The 16,884-nt window shown below is 46.3% G+C and overlaps 2 protein-coding genes across 2 annotated transcripts in view; both read right to left on the reverse strand.

The window, feature by feature from the left end:
• Positions 1-565: 565 nt before the first annotated feature.
• LOC308127628 (ly6/PLAUR domain-containing protein 1-like) lies at positions 566-5,001 on the reverse strand. Its single transcript, XM_080492766.1, has 4 exons — positions 4,686-5,001; positions 3,298-3,432; positions 1,976-2,242; positions 566-1,880 (listed from the first exon to the last, which is right to left on the reverse strand). Exons 1-3 carry the CDS (start codon positions 4,732-4,734, stop codon positions 2,007-2,009), a joined length of 420 nt encoding a protein of 139 aa, XP_080348892.1. The 5' UTR covers positions 4,735-5,001; the 3' UTR covers positions 566-1,880; positions 1,976-2,006.
• An 825-nt stretch (positions 5,002-5,826) lies between these two features.
• LOC308127583 (nck-associated protein 5-like) overlaps positions 5,827-16,884 on the reverse strand; it is a gene marked incomplete at its 5' end in the record, with an annotated part of 59,208 nt that continues 48,150 nt past the window's right edge. Inside the window, 7 exons of the mRNA XM_080492715.1 lie at positions 5,827-7,340; positions 12,404-12,537; positions 12,687-12,819; positions 13,047-13,159; positions 13,911-14,228; positions 15,414-15,483; positions 16,732-16,822. Of these exons, the coding sequence (XP_080348841.1) occupies positions 7,068-7,340; positions 12,404-12,537; positions 12,687-12,819; positions 13,047-13,159; positions 13,911-14,228; positions 15,414-15,483; positions 16,732-16,822 (1,132 nt within the window). The 3' untranslated portion in view covers positions 5,827-7,067. The remainder of the gene's footprint in view (positions 7,341-12,403; positions 12,538-12,686; positions 12,820-13,046; positions 13,160-13,910; positions 14,229-15,413; positions 15,484-16,731; positions 16,823-16,884) is intronic.

Here is a 16,884-nt window from a genome sequence, read left to right on the forward strand (position 1 = left end):
CTCCTCCTTGCTTTTCTCCTCTTCTTCGCCCATAGTGCCTCAGCATCTTCTTCCTCTTCCTCCTCTTCCACTTGTCGTTGTCTTTTTGAGGTCACTGTGATCTTGTTGTGGACTCACCTTATTTGGCCTCCTCGGTCTTTTGTTGGACTTTTACTCATCCTGATTAATCGTTTGATTTGTTTATTTTTTTCTGGTCAGAATAGAAAAAAGATTGAAGTGAAAGTGGAGATTTGACTGTTTCTGCTGCTCTGACGTTTCTGTGACATTAAAAGGAGCCGAGTGATTAATAATGGAGCTGTAAATTCACAGGAAGCAGCTCATTTAGAGCCAATTGCTGCATGGGGGGAAACTATTAACTGTGGTCAGAGGGATGCTCCCCATTAATTAACTCCAATTAAATGTTAGCAGGACCATGGAGAGCCTTTCAGTCGGCGCGCAGGGCAGCAGAACACATGTGCCCAGCAAAATAAGCTTTTGTAATAATGGCTGAATAATTAATGGTGGTTTAATGTGTGGTCCCTGTGTTCACAGCTTCAGGTTTAGAACAACATGTGACGGCAGCTTTTGTGTCTCACGTTTATTCACAGCACATATCAGCAGAGCACAGAGTTTGTTTTCACACAAACAGGAAGGAGTCGGCCATCTTTGTCTCAGCACGTCAGTCACCCTTCTCTTTTTCCAATTTAGACGACTGATGTCCCCCACAACACAGAAAGACGTTATAATACGGGATGAGAACCAATCCGAGGCCCAGTTTACACGGCAAAGATTTCAAGTGAAAACTCTAAACTTTTGTGGCGGTTAAAGTGTCTGTTTACACGACAACGCTGCTCGAGCCACTGAAAACACAACTTTTTGAAAATGCTCCGACACTGTCTTGGAGTAAACGGGGGAAAAAAACGTAATTTGTTTTTAAACTCTTCTTCTGCACATGCTCAGTAGATGGACAGTCAGAACAATGTGTCCTCCAGAGTGTCATGACTCCTGTCCATATTCTCCCGGACTTGGTACTTTTATTTTGACAGTCACCATAATAACAATCCAACTTGGTGGTGTGTCCACCATAATGTCGGTGTTACTCCCGTTGTTAATGTTTGGAGTGGATTTTTCTCTGCTAGTGGCACACCGTGCTAAGTACAATGTTTTCTGCTGTTTCCGTGGAAACGGACATTGTTTCTAAAACGTTGTCGTGTAAACGAGGCCCGAGGCAGGAGACCGAGCAGCGCAGTGCTAATGAACAGGAAAAAAGGTTGAAAAAACAAAGGAAAATATAAAGGGAAAAAACAGGGGGAAAAGAGAGAATAAATAAATAAATAAATAAATATGATAAAAAAAAGTTCCATGACGTACTTGTGATGCTCTGCAGGAGGATTCACTTCTGCATGATCTCACTGGTAAAAAGCTCAACACTGTCAAGTTGCTGTTCCTCTCTGTCCTGATAAATAAGCACGATGTTCGTGGGCACAACACTTCTGGATAATGTAACTGTTCCTCAGTCAGTAACTCGTTACCGATATTGAAGGTGAAATAAGTTGCCGTCCGCAAAAGCTGCTCCTCTTTAAATAAGTACGTAGGAACTACAATGAAGTTCTGAGTAAGTAGATTATTGGAAATATTAACACAGTTCAAAGCTTTCCAAGCTGCTCCAGCTTCCTTCACACACCAGTGCGTTTGAAAATATACATGATGGCGACAGTGTCATGTGCTGCAGGAGACCAGGAGCTCAGAGGGGCTCGGACACCAGCGGACCCCTCTGAGCTGCAGACCGGGGGTCCAACACACCGAGGGGTCCCACACAGCAGGAGGAGCTTCATGGTTACAGCTGCTCGTCTCACATCCAACAGATCAACAGTGTCCGAGTCACACGGCCGAACCACAACCTGCAGTACAGAACATTTACTGACACTTCAGGGAGCGTGTTGATATTTTACCATCTGAACAATCGGGAGCTGCTCTGTTGGGAAAAGACGAGTACCGGCGGTGCAGGGGAGGCGCAGCGGGAGCTTCTACGTCAGTGGGAGGAGCATCAGAAGGGGCAGCAGCAGGAGAAACGGCCACCTCCTCTGCAGACAGGAAGTGGCGGCGGACGGGGCCGGACGCTTCCTCTTGGGGCCGTTGCAGAGCGGCGTGTTGCAGCAGGAGATGCAGACCGAGTTCAGCCTGCCGGTGCAGAACTGCTGGTAGCCTGAGGAGGCGATGAGACACGCCCCCGAGGAGGCGCACGACTTCCTGTAGTGGATCCCTGCAGGAGCAGGAAGACACAGTGGGAGGAAGATGCTCTGTAATCTCAATAATAGTGGAGGAAGATGCTCTTTCATCTGGATGATAGTGGAGGAAGATGCTCTATAATCTGGATGATAGTGGAGGAAGATGCTCTGTAATCTCAATAATAGTGGAGGAAGATGCTCTTTCATCTGGATGATAGTGGAGGAAGATGCACTTTAATCTGGATGATAGTGGAGGAAGATGCACTTTAATCTGGATGATAGTGGAGGAAGATGCTCTACAATCTGGATGATAGTGGAGGAAGATGCTCTACAATCTGGATGATAGTGGAGGAAGATGCACTTTAATCTGGATGATTGTGGCGGAAGATGCTCTATAATCTGGATGATAGTGGAGGAAGATGCTCTTTAATCTGGATGATAGTGGAGGAAGATGCTCTATAATCTGGATGATAGTGGAGGAAGATGCTCTTTAATCTGGATGATTGTGGAGGAAGATGCTCATGTCCAACAAAACTATCACCTGAAATCGTTTGGATTTTGTTTGTGAAAACATATCACTCAGGTTGTTGACGTATAAAGAAAATGTGGTGTTGATATTTGCCTTTGTTTTGGAGGCCGGAGGAGGAAAAGAGTCCTCAGCAAACCGACCGGGAACATTAGAGTTTGTGTTTCGGCTGCAGGAAAGTAATCTGATGTGCGGCTGCAGAATGAATGAAAGTGTCTCACGTTGATGAATGAAGCCGCTCACCGAGACTCTGTTCGGCGGCACAACGGCAGGAGAGAGAAAACACGAGTTCACCGAGCAAACGACGTGTGCAACACGGCCACTTTCCACGTTACACCACACATCCAAGACGGCAGCCATTAGAGGGTGTTTATCACTCTGGCTCCAGATACATGTTGTTCTCTTTTCTTCAGATAAACTCAATAGATTATAGATTATAACCTTTGAAGGAATCCATAACTAAAACATTATATTCTGTGAACACTTTGGGATTAGATGTCATACATGGATGTATAAAGGTTGTAACGTGATGTGTGTGTGTGTGTGTGTGTGTGTGTGTCTCACCGTCAGGTTTGACCAGCACCTCCTTCTGACACATGTCCTGCACGTTGACCGTACAGTTGACGATGTAGTCGGGCGTCGAACAGTCGTTGTGCTTCATCTCCTCACACTGGTAACACTGGATCTGAAGGCCAGCTCCTACACACACACACACACACACACACACACACACACACACACACACACACACACACACAAAGTTCTATAAGTAGTGTTTTACAGAGTGCAGAGTCATTCTGCTGATTATACGCTTTCTATGTGACGTGCACGGCATACTCCCACTATAGCGTCTTATTAAACCCCTAATTTTTTATATTTTTAAAAATATATTCCGCAGATTCTTTACTTGCTGAACAATGTGCACAACATATGTCCTTTTGTTCCTGAAAGATTTGTGCGTTAACTTCTAGATTTTCGATCCTCTGGCCATTATGTTGCCCATTTCTCCAGTTTTTTTTAGCTTTTCAACATGAATTAAGATGCAATAGGAGACAGAAATCCATCCTCAGCTCCTAAACACCTGATTCATGTGTGTTGGAGCAGACAGAAGCTGCGACAGTTTGGTGCAGAAAGTTTCCCATTCAGCAGATTAAACGCTCTCTGTGCAATGTGCCAACATATTTCCAATCCGTGAATGAATTCCTGTATTCTGTATTCACCTCATCAAGAGTTATTTATTAAACTCAGCCTCATTCAGGAGACTTTTTTTGATAACTCTGCAGATTGTTATAATTTCCTTGAATGCTTCTCACTTCACAACTCAATCAGCTCACAAAACATTTTTTTTTTTTTGCCTCCCAGATTAATTGGAGAGTTGGTTGGTGGCGTGCTGCAGCTTCATTTCTCCATCACGCAGCATCACGCAGCTCCTCCATCAACAGCCACTGACGTTCATCATCCCTGCGGGAATGATCAAACCTCCAACATTCACTCGTTCATGAAAAAAAGGTCATTTTTTGAACATCACTCGTTCATTCTGGGCTCCGTCCAGCGCGCGCGGAGACTCACGGGGACGCGTGAACGGGCGCAAACTGGGATTTCAGCCAGATGAGGACTTTTTAAATCAAATGCGATGGTGAACTACACACCAAGAAACACAAACTGATGATAAAGTGGAAGAAATCTTCCTCATCGTCAGCAGGTGTCCCGATTAACTGATGTGAACGTGTCCAAAAGGAAAAGTAAAATAGTAGTAAAGAAGGATCAACCGCTCAAAATTGAATCAAAAATAGAGAAATTGTCGGTTTCGAGAGAAACTAAGAGGATTTAAAAGACTTTATCTGAAAGCGGAGCTCCGCGCTTCTGTGCGTAAAACTCCACGGACGCTCCGATTTGACGCGTGGAAATGAGCGCAGCCACATTGCGCCACATTTCAAGCACTTTCCACCCACCTGCGTCGAGAAGGACCCCAAACAAAGTCGCAACGGCGAGCAGACGCATCGTCTCCGGGAGGGAGCTGCGGGGGGAACCATGAGCCCGGAACAGCGCGTCTCAGCCCGGCGGAGGAAGAGCCGACGAGCCGCTCATCATCATCACCCGCTCCGGCCGCGCGCAGGCGACTGAAGCCTCCACAGAAACAAGCAACTCCAGATAAAACAGCACGTGACGGAGGGTCCGCGGCTCCACCGCCTCCAGCAAAGTCTGTCACCACCGGACGAGAGCTCCCTGCTCCTGGTGCGTCTCTGTCGTTTACGCACTGGAACGCTCCACCTGAGCGCTTTGCGCGGCTGCTGCACGAGGAGGAGGAAGAGGAGGAGGAGGAGGAGGAGGAGGAGGAGGAGGATGCTTGGTTTAAACCCCAGTCTCCACTGACCTCTGTGACCTTTCTTTCTTTAGAGTGACCTCACTGTAAGAACAGGTTAGTCAAACACAAAACCAGTTTAAAATACAATCATATGGGAAATAATGCAATAATCTGCCCAAACTAATCTGAGCTGAAGGTCAGGACAAATCTAAAGTCGTCAAAGATTTGGAGAAAACATTTGTCGAAAACTAGTTTAAAAAAATTGTCTAAAAGCAATTTAATATGCACATAAAATCTATTTTAAACTCACCTGAAATGAAGACGAAAGTCTTTCCTAAATTAACACTGAAATTGGGCTCATAACTCCTGGATAGTTTTGGTCTGAAAGAAAGTAGATGAAGCTTGAAAGTAGCTGAAAACAAGGATGAGGAAAGATCTTAAACTAAACTAAACTAAACTAAACTAAACTAGGCATGAAGCTTGTTTAAAACTAGTTTAAATCAAATAATATAAATCTAAATAAAACTGGAATGAAATCCAGTTTAAAACTGGTTCCAGTCTGGACTCAAAAAATGTCAGTGTTGTTTAAATCTTTATTACTGAAGACACACACACACACACACACACACACACACACACACACACACACACACACACACACACACACACACACACACACACACACACACACGGTTTGAAGTAGGAAATAGTTTCTCATATTTATTTAGGAAATAGTTACATAAAATATAGCATTAAAGTCTAGTGTAACAGACAAAATTGCACACAGTCATGACATCATCAATAATAATAATAATAATTAATAATAATAATAATAATTAATAATGACAAAGTAACACTGCTGGTAACCGCGTCTCTTTACAGAGGAACATTTGAGGACAGAGGTGAAGTGTGAACGTACAAAATGTGGGTATAAATACTGGACATCTAGAAAAATACACAGACTCTCTTCATACAATATTATTAACAAGTCTTTCCATAGAAAACAACGCACACACACTCACACACTCTCTCTCTCTCTCACACACACACACACACTCTCACTCGGCTCTGTTGATTAGCACCAGCTGGTCAAATTCCAGAGAAATTTGGCTTCACGCCGCCTAAAATTCAAATATGTCTCGTAAATAAAGTGATAAAATAGTTTATTAGCTCTCATCCAGCAAAATAAAGATTTTTTTTTTTAAAAACAAACAGCAGAGTTAAAACCTCGGTTGGATGATTGGCAAACAATTTACATCTTTTTTTTTTTTCTTCCTTTGAATTTGAACTCATTTGCATATATCAATCACCAATGCCCATTCTGATATTAACATATTCTATACACGACGTGAAACACAGACACTGTACGAGAGGTCGGGGGGGGTTCAGGTTGGCTACATGAAGAAACACTGAGGCCGTTTGGGGATGTGGAGGAAGTTCTCTTCGTCGTTCTGAGTCCAGTTTGTTCCCTGAGCTACAGCGAGGCGTCGTCTCAGCAGCGACCCCTGCCCCCCCCCCCCCCCGCCCCGGAACCAGAGACGATCCGGGCGTATTGCTTCACACAGACGTGGACAGGACCGACCCCCCGGGAGCCGGGGCAGCTTGTGGGAATCGAACGTAGCAGCAACACATTAATGACACCGTAAAGTCCACAGAAATCAAAGTAACTTTTTTACAGTATTTGTTACAGTGCAATGATAGGAAGTACCCCAGCATGGAGTCGGGAAGGGGGGGGGGGGGGTTCAAACTGTAGTGATGCGACGGCGCGTTGCTGTCGGTCTCGGTTTGTCCTGGTGTGGGGTTTCGCCCCGCGGCTATGCTAAGTGCTTCATGTTGTGGGGGAGGTCAGAGGTCACACTGGGGCTGGAAGAACATCTCAGCTGCTTCCTGGAGGCGCCTCTCAGCATGGAAGCAGTGCACAGTCATTCTGGTTTGAAGGTGCTACGCCGTGACGAGGGGCAGAGCGGAGACACAAGCTCCCAAGGTTTGTACCTGGACCTGGAAATCCACTGCTGGCTGGCTGGCTGGCTCACACCTCGCCGGAGCCCTGACTGGTGCAGGAGGAGAAGCTGTCGTACAGCGAGTCGCTGAGCGAGCCGGAGGCGTCTGCCGTACCCGGCCGGCCGGCGACGTGCGAGGAGGAGCAGGGGGAGGGGGAGGGCTCGTCCACCTTGCAGCAGCTCTCGCCGCTCAGGACGGCGTCCGGGAACATCGCCGAGCTCCGATGATTCAGCTTGTTGAGAGAAACCAGAGAGAGATGGAGGGCGGGAGGCGGGCCGGCAGTGGCGGGGGGCTTCTCCTCCTGCAGGGACACAACACACTCTCCTCAGCTCAGGCTGGACACTCACTCTCCTGAGCTTGGGCTGGACAGACTCTCTCCTTAGCTCAAGGCTGGACACACTCTCTCCTGAGCTTGGGCCTGGACACACTCTCTCCTGAGCTTGGGCCTGGACACACTCTCTCCTGAGCTTGGGCCTGGACACACGCTCCTGAGCTTGGGCCTGGACACTCACTCTCCTTAGCTTGGGCCTGGACACTCACTCTCCTTAGCTCAAGGCTGGACACACTCTCTCCTCACGCTGATGTTATCACACCCTCACCCCGACACACCGTTGCTGCCTGGCGTTATGTATTAGCACAGGAAGTCATTCCTCTAACGAAACACCAACTCAATTAGCATAGCGGGGGGGTGGGGGTGGGGGTGGGGTGAGGGTGTTCATCCTAGAGTGTTGGCGCTGGACCTCCGGGCAGAGCAACACTTATTAGACCCTGGAGGAAGGCAGGCGCTCCAGCGTGAGCATCGCTCTGACGGCGGTCTCTCAAGACACTTTAACAAGCTGCACCAAAACCCTCCTCGGAGGCTGTAAACAAAACTCTCCAGGAAGCGGCCTGTGGGAGCGCCGCCATGCCTATCTGCCACCCACCACCCGCGAGGCAGCAACACATAAACACGGCGGCTCGGTTCAGGGAGCAGAGAAACTGATCCAAACTTCCACTGCAGGTGTGGTTTCCTCTGGGGGGAGTCGCCGCGCTCACGATGGAAATGCACATGGAATGCAGGACGAGCACAACATTCCAAAGCAGGGAAACAAAGCGGGCTGCAGGACCAGCGGACGCCACAGCAGCAGGTCCACCGTCCTGCACTCCGTCCTGCTCTGGTCCAACAAACAAAGTGTGACTCTGGTGCTTCAGTCTCAGTTTAGACTCACCAACACTCCTGAGTCAAACAGTCTCACACTGCTTTGTCAGCAGGTTTCAGGACTACTTTACATCTGAGCTCAGACTACTTTAATCTGGGTTTCAGGTTGGTTTTGACAACTATATATTGACTACCTGGTTTGTGGTCTGGTTCATTTTGGTTGAGGCTGATTGTTACCAGTTTTTCTCACCTAATTATGTGTAATTTTTCCAATGGTTTAATCTGATTTAAATCAGTTTTTTCAACAGGTTTTGATCTAGTTCAGGCTTGTTTATTGACTGGCTCGTCCTTAGACCTGGTTTATACCAGTTTTCTGGCTATTTAGAGCCTTTCTGAGAATGAGCTTTCACACCAACTCATATTTTTGGTTTTCAGAGTAACATATATATATATATATACAGTATATATATGGTTTTTGGCTGGTTTATACATTGCTTCTGGATTGGTTCTGTATTTTTTGTCTCAGCTAGTTTATACCTAGATGCACCAGTTCAGGCAGCGTAGAAGCTGTATTTGATATTTCAGTCTGTACGCTCTTTCCTTAAACAACATATTTAGTATTTCACACACACACTCAGTATCTCCCGCTTTGTCACGTTTGTCTTAATTTGCAGGAATTAGCCTCACTCTCTCAGTTGTCATCACATTTGTCTCACTTATGAGCAGCAGGGAACAAAGACTTAACTGCCGATGACACCTCTTTAGTTTTATTTAGACGTAACTGTGGTGACGCAGGCGTTGTGTTCACAAACACAACCAGTGATTGCTCTTCTCGTCCTGCTGCTCGTAGTGGAGCTCTGCAGGAGTTCCAGTGGTGGGGGGAGTGAGTAACTCCAAGCCGCCATGCGAGGCTGTCCGGGGCTCAAACCGTGTTTCCTCTCAGGCCTGAAGCCTGGTTAGGCTCCTCTGCTGGCAGTAATCAGCTTCACCTGCCAGCTCAGGTGGGAGCCACGCTGTGAAGACACCGGCAGGACTCTGAGCCCACCGGGGATCAGGCTGCAATAACAGAGCTGCTGCACACAAATCACATTACTGACACACAAATAAAAACACACACACACACACACACACACACACACACACACACACACACACACACACACACACACACACACACACACACACACACACACACACACACACACACACACACACACACACACACACACACACACACACAGTGGCTCCTTCATGTCTTTTAAGCTTGTGGCTCAGTGACAGATGCTTCTGTTTGTACGAGATTTAATTTCTAACTATTTAACAGAGCGCTACATCTTGGAAACGGGGTTATTTCACATGTTTTGACTCAAGATTTTGTGAATATTTCATCGCCGTGAGTTTTATTCCTGCATATAAAGAGAAAAAAAAGAAAAAAAGAGTCAAACTCTCTTAGAGTCGCTGCGTGAAAAAGTTTGAGAAACTGGTTGAATCTTGTGCTGCACTTTTGTTTTTCTCGATGAAACCTGGAATAAGATCAGGCCTGCAGCCTGCGGGATGATTTACACCGAATATATGAGGGAACAAACATGTTTACTGTCTGCGGTGAGCAGGCAGGATAATGTGATGGCATTGCAGCTGCCTGGCTTTCTATCCAGGGGTCTCGTCCTCCGACAGCAGCAGCAGGGTATGTATGTGTGTGTGTGTGTGTGTGTGTGTGTGTGTGTGTGTGTGAGAGAGACTTCATGTCTCTTTGCTTTGTACTCTGGTACAGTTTTTTTTTTCTCATTGCATGTCTCATTACAAGTGCAATTCTTCCCTCAACAGGTAATCATGTCTGACCTGGAAAAACCTCCACCATCTCATATTCATGACTGTGTGTGTGTGTGTGTGTGTGTGTGTGTGTGTGTGTGTGTGTGTGTGTGTGTGTGTGTGTGTGTGTGCTTCCATACATTTATACTTGTGTAACATAATTTGTTTGCAAAAAAGTGAGTGTATGAATATTTGCGTGTTCAGATTTGTTACACACGCATAATGATATTCACACACACACACACACACACACACACACACACACACACACACACACAGCTCTATCAGCTCCATAAAACCTGTTCGGGGCAGAAATGAAGTGAGAAGGAGACAAAGAGGGACGGAGGGACGGAGGGATGAAAGATGGAGGACGGAGGAAGTGGAGGATGCGGGTGAGGGGTGGGGGGGTGGGGGGTTGCCGTTAGCAGGGCTGTCAGGTGCTGTCAGGATGATGAATGGGGGGCCAGCGCGGGCTGTGAGGGCCCTGATGGGAGCCGCTGAGCTTCACATCACTCTCCTGAGTGTTTGTGAAAGGTTATTAAAGGCGCTTAAATCACCGCGCGGCGACACAGGACCGCGAGCCGCCACCAAACTTCCCCAAACTCCCAGCATGGGGGGGGGCGACGGGCGCACAGGTGGGCACGTGAACGGCGAAGGTGAGGAGGTGATGACACTCTGATAGATTGTCCTTCTCAGCAGCATAATGCAGGGTAAATGGGTTCAACAGCAGCCATCCATCATCATGGCTCCTTCAGAGTGCCTCAATACGCTTCCTGTCAAAATCTCTATCAGCTCGGACTCGGCGCACAAGATTTACAACTGAATTAACAGCAGAAAACACCACGTTTTCTCTCTGTACCGTTCAATTATCCGCTGCGTCTCAGTCCTGAAGTCCTCACACATCTGCAGGAAGCAGATTTACGCTTCAAATATAAATGAGTGGCTCCGGGATGAAACGATGTTAATTGAAGACCAAAAAAAAAATAATTCCTCAGAAATGTTGATTTAAAAAAAAAAAAAAAAAAGCTGCCAGCTGACAAACAAATAAACATGGTGTTACTGTTTCACTATGAACATGAATGTGATGAGAAAAGTAAGAAAAATACAGTTAAAATGCTTTACTGTAGTAGAACAACAATAAAACCACAAATAAAAAAACTTTAATATTGTTAAAAAAAAAAAGGTTTAACATTTTCAGTGTTTTGTGCAAATATTTTATTATTTTGTACTTTTTTAATATTGTAATTTGATTGATTTTTAAAATACTATTATTTCTGTAAAATCTTTGTATTTTTCCTTATTTTCCTACTTTTTTTAATATGTATTAATATTTTACCATTTTTTACAACGGTTTATTTTTAATATTGATATGATTACAGTTGGTCTGTTAATTATGACTTTTTTATAATCTTTATTAATAATATTTCAGAATTATTTTACTTTGATAAAATAATTTTAATCTCTTCATTCCTGCATATTTTGGATGACTAGTCCAACCTATTATCAGAAATTTAATTCATTAATCACTGGCACTGATGATAGTGACAGTTTGTCTGTGTAAATAATGTGTGGACTTTCTTCAGACTCCTCCCTGAGTCTGTCAGATTACCCAGCATGCCGCTGTGTTGCGCTCAGACTCCTCAGATGTCTCCTCGTGGAGCAGAGCGACCTTGGAGTGAGCGAGGACGCTCGTGTGAGGACTGCCACGTCGCTGTAATGAAGCTCCACACAGACAAACTGGTTCCTCATATTCTCATCTGTAATCATCTCCACTAACTTCAGCTCACACCCATCTGACACCAGCACGAACACTGGAACTTTGTAATTAGTTACTTTTTTGATAAGAGTAACTATTTTCAAAGAAGTACCTGTAATCAAGCACTGCATTCCATTAACTTGTAAATCAGAGGTCAGGAATCAGCTCAGAAAATCGACTTTGTAAGGACTTTTTTTTTTTTCTGGTTATGGATTAATGTGTCACGGTGGAGCAGTGGTAAGCCGGGCAGGCCGGAGGCCATTTCACGCTCTCTGATCCTCATTTGTCATTCAGCGGCGTTAAATACTTGTAGGTAAATCGCACCACTTGCTGAGGGCGATCGAAAGCAATCAGCTGCTGTTGCGAGTGCGAATGTGCATCGTCAGAGTCTCCGAGTGTTGACGCCCCGGGACATCTGCAGCTCCGCCGTCCTAAAGCCAGTGCTAACGATTCAATTCCTCCCTGCTGGTGGCCGGCTGCCAGGCGAGCAGACTGATGCCGCCTCCACCTGGGAGCTTCTGATTTGCTCCCCGGGAAGCCCCGCAGTGGGCAGCACCTCCGTCACACGCCTAATGAGCTCTAATGAAAGCAGCCTGCTCCTCTGGAACTGAACGGGCCACGTCGAGAGGCTCGGTGTGAAAGCTTTCTAACGAGTACTCACGCTGAGCGGAGGCTCTTGAAGGAGCAGCTGGTACTGAGAGATCCTCCTGCTGTCCTTCTCCAGCTGCGAGAGCATGTCCTGGTGGTACAGGTCCATGATGGACAGGCTCCTCTTTAGGGTCCCATTCTGCTCCCCTGTGGAGACACAAAGTCCGTTCACTCGGAGACAGAACTGATTCTCCGGCCTGTTATACCACAAGGAGCCATGTGAGGGCGCCACAGGCAGCGGAGCAGCTAGCCTGACCCGCCGGATCAAACAGCTGATCATTAGAGAGCGTGCACACCTGAGTCGCCGGTTGTGGCGCGGTGGAGCAGCGTCCGCTGTGGTGAGCACACGACACTTCCCGTCCCCTCGAGTTCCGTCTCGGTGTCGCTGCCGCTGCTGCCAGAGTACGTGCACACTTGCAGGGCTCGCTCCTGCTCAGGGGCACACAGGCAGGGAGGGGCTTTAACATACAACCTTTTCTGCTCTTTTTACTTTTTCACTGAGCAATTACAGTGGAAACATCTCAAATTAAACCGCTGCTCTATTGCATATGAAACACGATATTGTTGGTCAGTCAAGCTGAATGCTGCCACCTAATGGAAAGAGATGGAATTACCTCAGTCTTACATGCATGATCTAAATCTGTTGTCAGACTTACTCCCGACCTCTCCTGATCGCTGGCCGTCTTCCTGCTGTGTGATTCTGCCTCTTTGTCGTCAGTGAAGCTGCTGTGCGGCGCTCCAACGCTCAACCTCTTTGTCCTGATCACGTCTAACAGAAGAGACGGAAGCAGACATGAGGACAGAAACACCTCCAGCTTGTACAAATGTAATGTAGGTATAAAGTCTGTTTGTGCACTTCTGATGTAACCTTCTCCAGATAATAGAGCATCTTCCTCCATCACATCCACACTGAGATACAGAAGTACGAACAAAGCACTTTGCTCTTAAATCAGCTTCATACGTTTTCTTCAGATGATCAACACGATTCTCAGGAAAGACTCACTCTCCTGTTACTCAGCGCGAGACTGTGAACGTTTACGTCTTTAATCATCCATCCGATTGGATCCCGGTCGCTCCGCTCTCGCGGTGCGTTGCAGGCGGAGGCTGCTCTATGATCTATGGCTGTTTTGACATGCTTATCTAATTGCATTTGTTAGTTTTCCACAAGGCGAGTGAGCCTGCGTCTCAGCGGAGTATCAGATGTCACTGTTGATGCATTAGCTTCCAAATTAGCTTCCTCTTTTAATCACAGCTGAATAAACTGAACCGCTTCCTCTTGTCGGCTCGTCTGGAGGCACTGACGTGTTAACATAAAGTAAAGAGACAGCCCATATTTCACTAACCAACAAAGGTAAACAACTCGTCTGTCTGAGGCTTTTAGATTCTTCGTTTAGCTCACAGCTTCACTGACCGACATCTTATTCACTTGCTAATTCGCTCCTGTGTTCCTTTAAAGTTCCATCAGTCTTCAGGAGGAAGATGCTCTATAATCTTGATGTTACTGGATTGTGTTGACCCACCGGAGGATGCGAGCTTGGGCAGGCGGCTCTGGGCGTCCTGGGTGCCGTTGCAGGTCACAGTGGGGTCAGACAGGGAGTGACCCATGCTGGTGGGGGCATGCGGGGGGTTTTTTGAAGGGGAAGGCACTTTCACATGGGGCAGTGAGGGGCCGGGGGGAGAGGAGGGGGGAGGCCGCTGGAGCTCAGAAGAGCCGGCGGTCACCCCCTCTGGGCTGGACTCTGATCTGGGGAGGTGGCGACCGCTGGCCCGGCTGACCGAGTCGTGGAGGGGGAAGGTGCCGATGCCGCTATCCAGGGTCCTCATCTGACAGCCGGAGCCTACGGAGAGAGGGAGAGGAAGGAGGGGAGGTGAGGACTGGGGGGAGAGAGGGGGGCTTCGGACGTTTTACATGCAGCGGAAAGGGTGAGCGAACAGGGAGTCTGAGGCAGGTTCGGCCAGGAGGACGGGAGAGAGAGAGCAGAACTTTAACTGGACACTCAAATTCAAGACGGCAGTCGCTCCAAGCTTCACTAAACCACCATCCACACAGAGACACATCCCAACAAGAGAACTTGTCAAGAACTAAAAGGAAAGAGGTGTTCTGATGACGACCTGATAAAGACCAGAGGATTCTCATCTTCAACCATCAGACTGCTACTCATCCACATTAATACAAATGTTTCATTGGTGGATTCTAATTAGAGTTCTACCAGGAGGTTCTGTCCAACGTCACACTTGTACAAAGTTTGGGGGTCGATCCAGAACAACCTAAGACGCTTCATTTCTGTCTACATTAGCAATGTGGATGAAGCAGGAGTGAAGACGTCATGAATCTCCCCATTAGTGTTTGTACTCGCTTGCACAGATTACACTGCTGGATATTAGGAGCTGAATCCACCGTCCATCTGAGCCCAGACTGCACAGCTCAGGTCTACGTGAACGCTAACGAACAACTGTTATTTGTGACCTGCGGCTGAGCTGGACTTTAAGGAAAGTCCCTGAAAGCATGGCACGTCCTGGGACTTGATCCCATTAAATGTTGGAGCTTGTTTTCCCGCCGCCGGCCTCAGAGACGACGCAGCCCTGCAGCCAGCCGCTCTCCAAACACTGTAAAGACTCTCTGGTGGATTCTGGCCGGCCGAGTCTCTGAAGTGTGCAGCTTCGTCTCTGCAGGATTCTGATGAAACTTTTCTCTTCGTTTGGAGGATATTCTTAGAAAAACTCTCAGAAGAACATCTGAGCCCATTGATTTATTCACAGCGTGGACGGATCGGCGGCAAACGAGCAGCCGCCTCGCTAAAGACACATTTTCCACGAGGGCCGACATGTTTTCGGAATTTAAATGTGAAACACAGAAAATGAAATTGACTAAACTGCAAAAATTAAATGAAGTAAAATGAAAAAAACTATTAAATAGAAGAAAAAAGAATTATGTCATTTCTAATTAATGTCTGCTTTATTCCAGACGGTCAGTGAATGCACCACTCGAGCAGAAACCGTTGAAAACAAGGAGACGAACTCACCGATGACGTGATCCTGACAGGCCGATTCCTCGTTTTCAGCCCGGGCCAGTTTCTGACTCATCAGGAGGCTCTGAGACACAAAAAACCCCTCAAATTATATTAAATGATATTTATCATCTTGATAAATTCATGGAGCCAGACAAAGACAACAGAAAAATTATGTTTAAAATTACTTTAATGCACAAATATTAGAATTAAAATAATTCTTGATAAGGTACAATGAATGATAAAAAAATACTAGGAGAATAAAATTTGATAAAAAGCAAAAAAACAAACAAACTATGTGCAAATTGTTTGAATTGAAGACAATAATATTTAAATGTTTCACTACATTAAGTGATCATATGTGATGCATTTAAACATTTAAACAATGGAAAGGTTTAATTCACAGTGAAGCTCACAAATATTTTAGATGAACCACACAATAATGTATTTTTATTCCAATTAAAATATTCTAATCATAGATCATCATTAAAACAATTAAAGTTAAAGAAATGCTTCCGACTGTTTATTGATTGTTAATTTTAAAATGTATTTTTTATTAATTTGACTTTTATTATTTAACTTATTCTTCATTCATTTGTGTAATTTTGTTATCATTTTCTTTAAATTCAGTGTCACCTTGTTTGACTTTTTCACATTTAGTTTATTTTTTTTTAGTTTTCTTTCACTTTCCTGTAACGTTTCCTCTTTGTTTACCCCTAACGGGTCTTTTCTCGTCTCTGTATTTCTGTGCTGCTTCTAATTTAACTATCCTACCCAACGCTCCAACGCAAGTCACGCGTGTGCACACGCAAATACACACACACACACACACACACACACGTACACACACACAGCTAATTATGTGGTGAATTAAGTCCAAAGTTTGGGGTGATTGTCGTACTTTTGCTTTAATTGTATGGCTTTAAAAGTGTGCCGTGAATGTGTGTGTGTGTGTGTGTGTGTGTGTGTGTGTGTGTGTGTGTGTGTGTGTGTGTGTGTGTGTGTGTGTGTGTGTGTGTGTGTGTGTGTGTAAGAGGAGCTGCTGGGTCTCGGGGAGCGGCTCTATTGTGTGTTTCTGTGGGGAGCAGATAGCGAGCTGCGCGGACGTATTAAATGGCTCTTTTGTGGAGTGAGTGGCTGATAACAGCCTCCTGTCCTGTGAGCCGTCCAGCGTGCAGTGGATTAAGTTTCCTGCTCCACGTCGCCACGCTGTCCGCCCCTCCTTGCACTTTCTTTCATTACACCCATCACCTCATCACCTGACTGACAGTCCAAGGGCAAAACTCCCACAAGGTCAAGGAGAGCAGGAGGGGGAATCGAACCGCTCACTTACATTGGTGTCTGCACACGTCTCCACTTCCGCCTTCAGGCCGCCGTCTCTCAGGTTGGAGCAGATCTGATGCGGCTGCGTCTTCACCGCCGTCCTGCCGGGACACAAGTCAGTGTTTTCACTAATTCTAGAATCCAGATGATTTCCAGATGACAC

This window comes from Lipophrys pholis, assembly GCF_963383615.2.
Source record: "Lipophrys pholis genome assembly, chromosome: 23".
Lineage (NCBI taxonomy): Eukaryota > Metazoa > Chordata > Actinopteri > Blenniiformes > Blenniidae > Lipophrys > Lipophrys pholis.

Bases quoted from the DNA above. Each gene is read 5' to 3' on its own strand.
- LOC308127628 (XM_080492766.1), bottom strand. From the start codon at position 4,734: ATGCGTCTGCTCGCCGTTGCGACTTTGTTTGGGGTCCTTCTCGACGCA. The intron at 3,433-4,685 runs GTGGGTGGAAAG...GTGTGTGTGTAG, and splicing joins TGGGGTCCTTCTCGACGCAG to GAGCTGGCCTTCAGATCCAG. The intron at 2,243-3,297 runs GTGAGACACACA...CTGCTCCTGCAG, and splicing joins GGTGCTGGTCAAACCTGACG to GGATCCACTACAGGAAGTCG.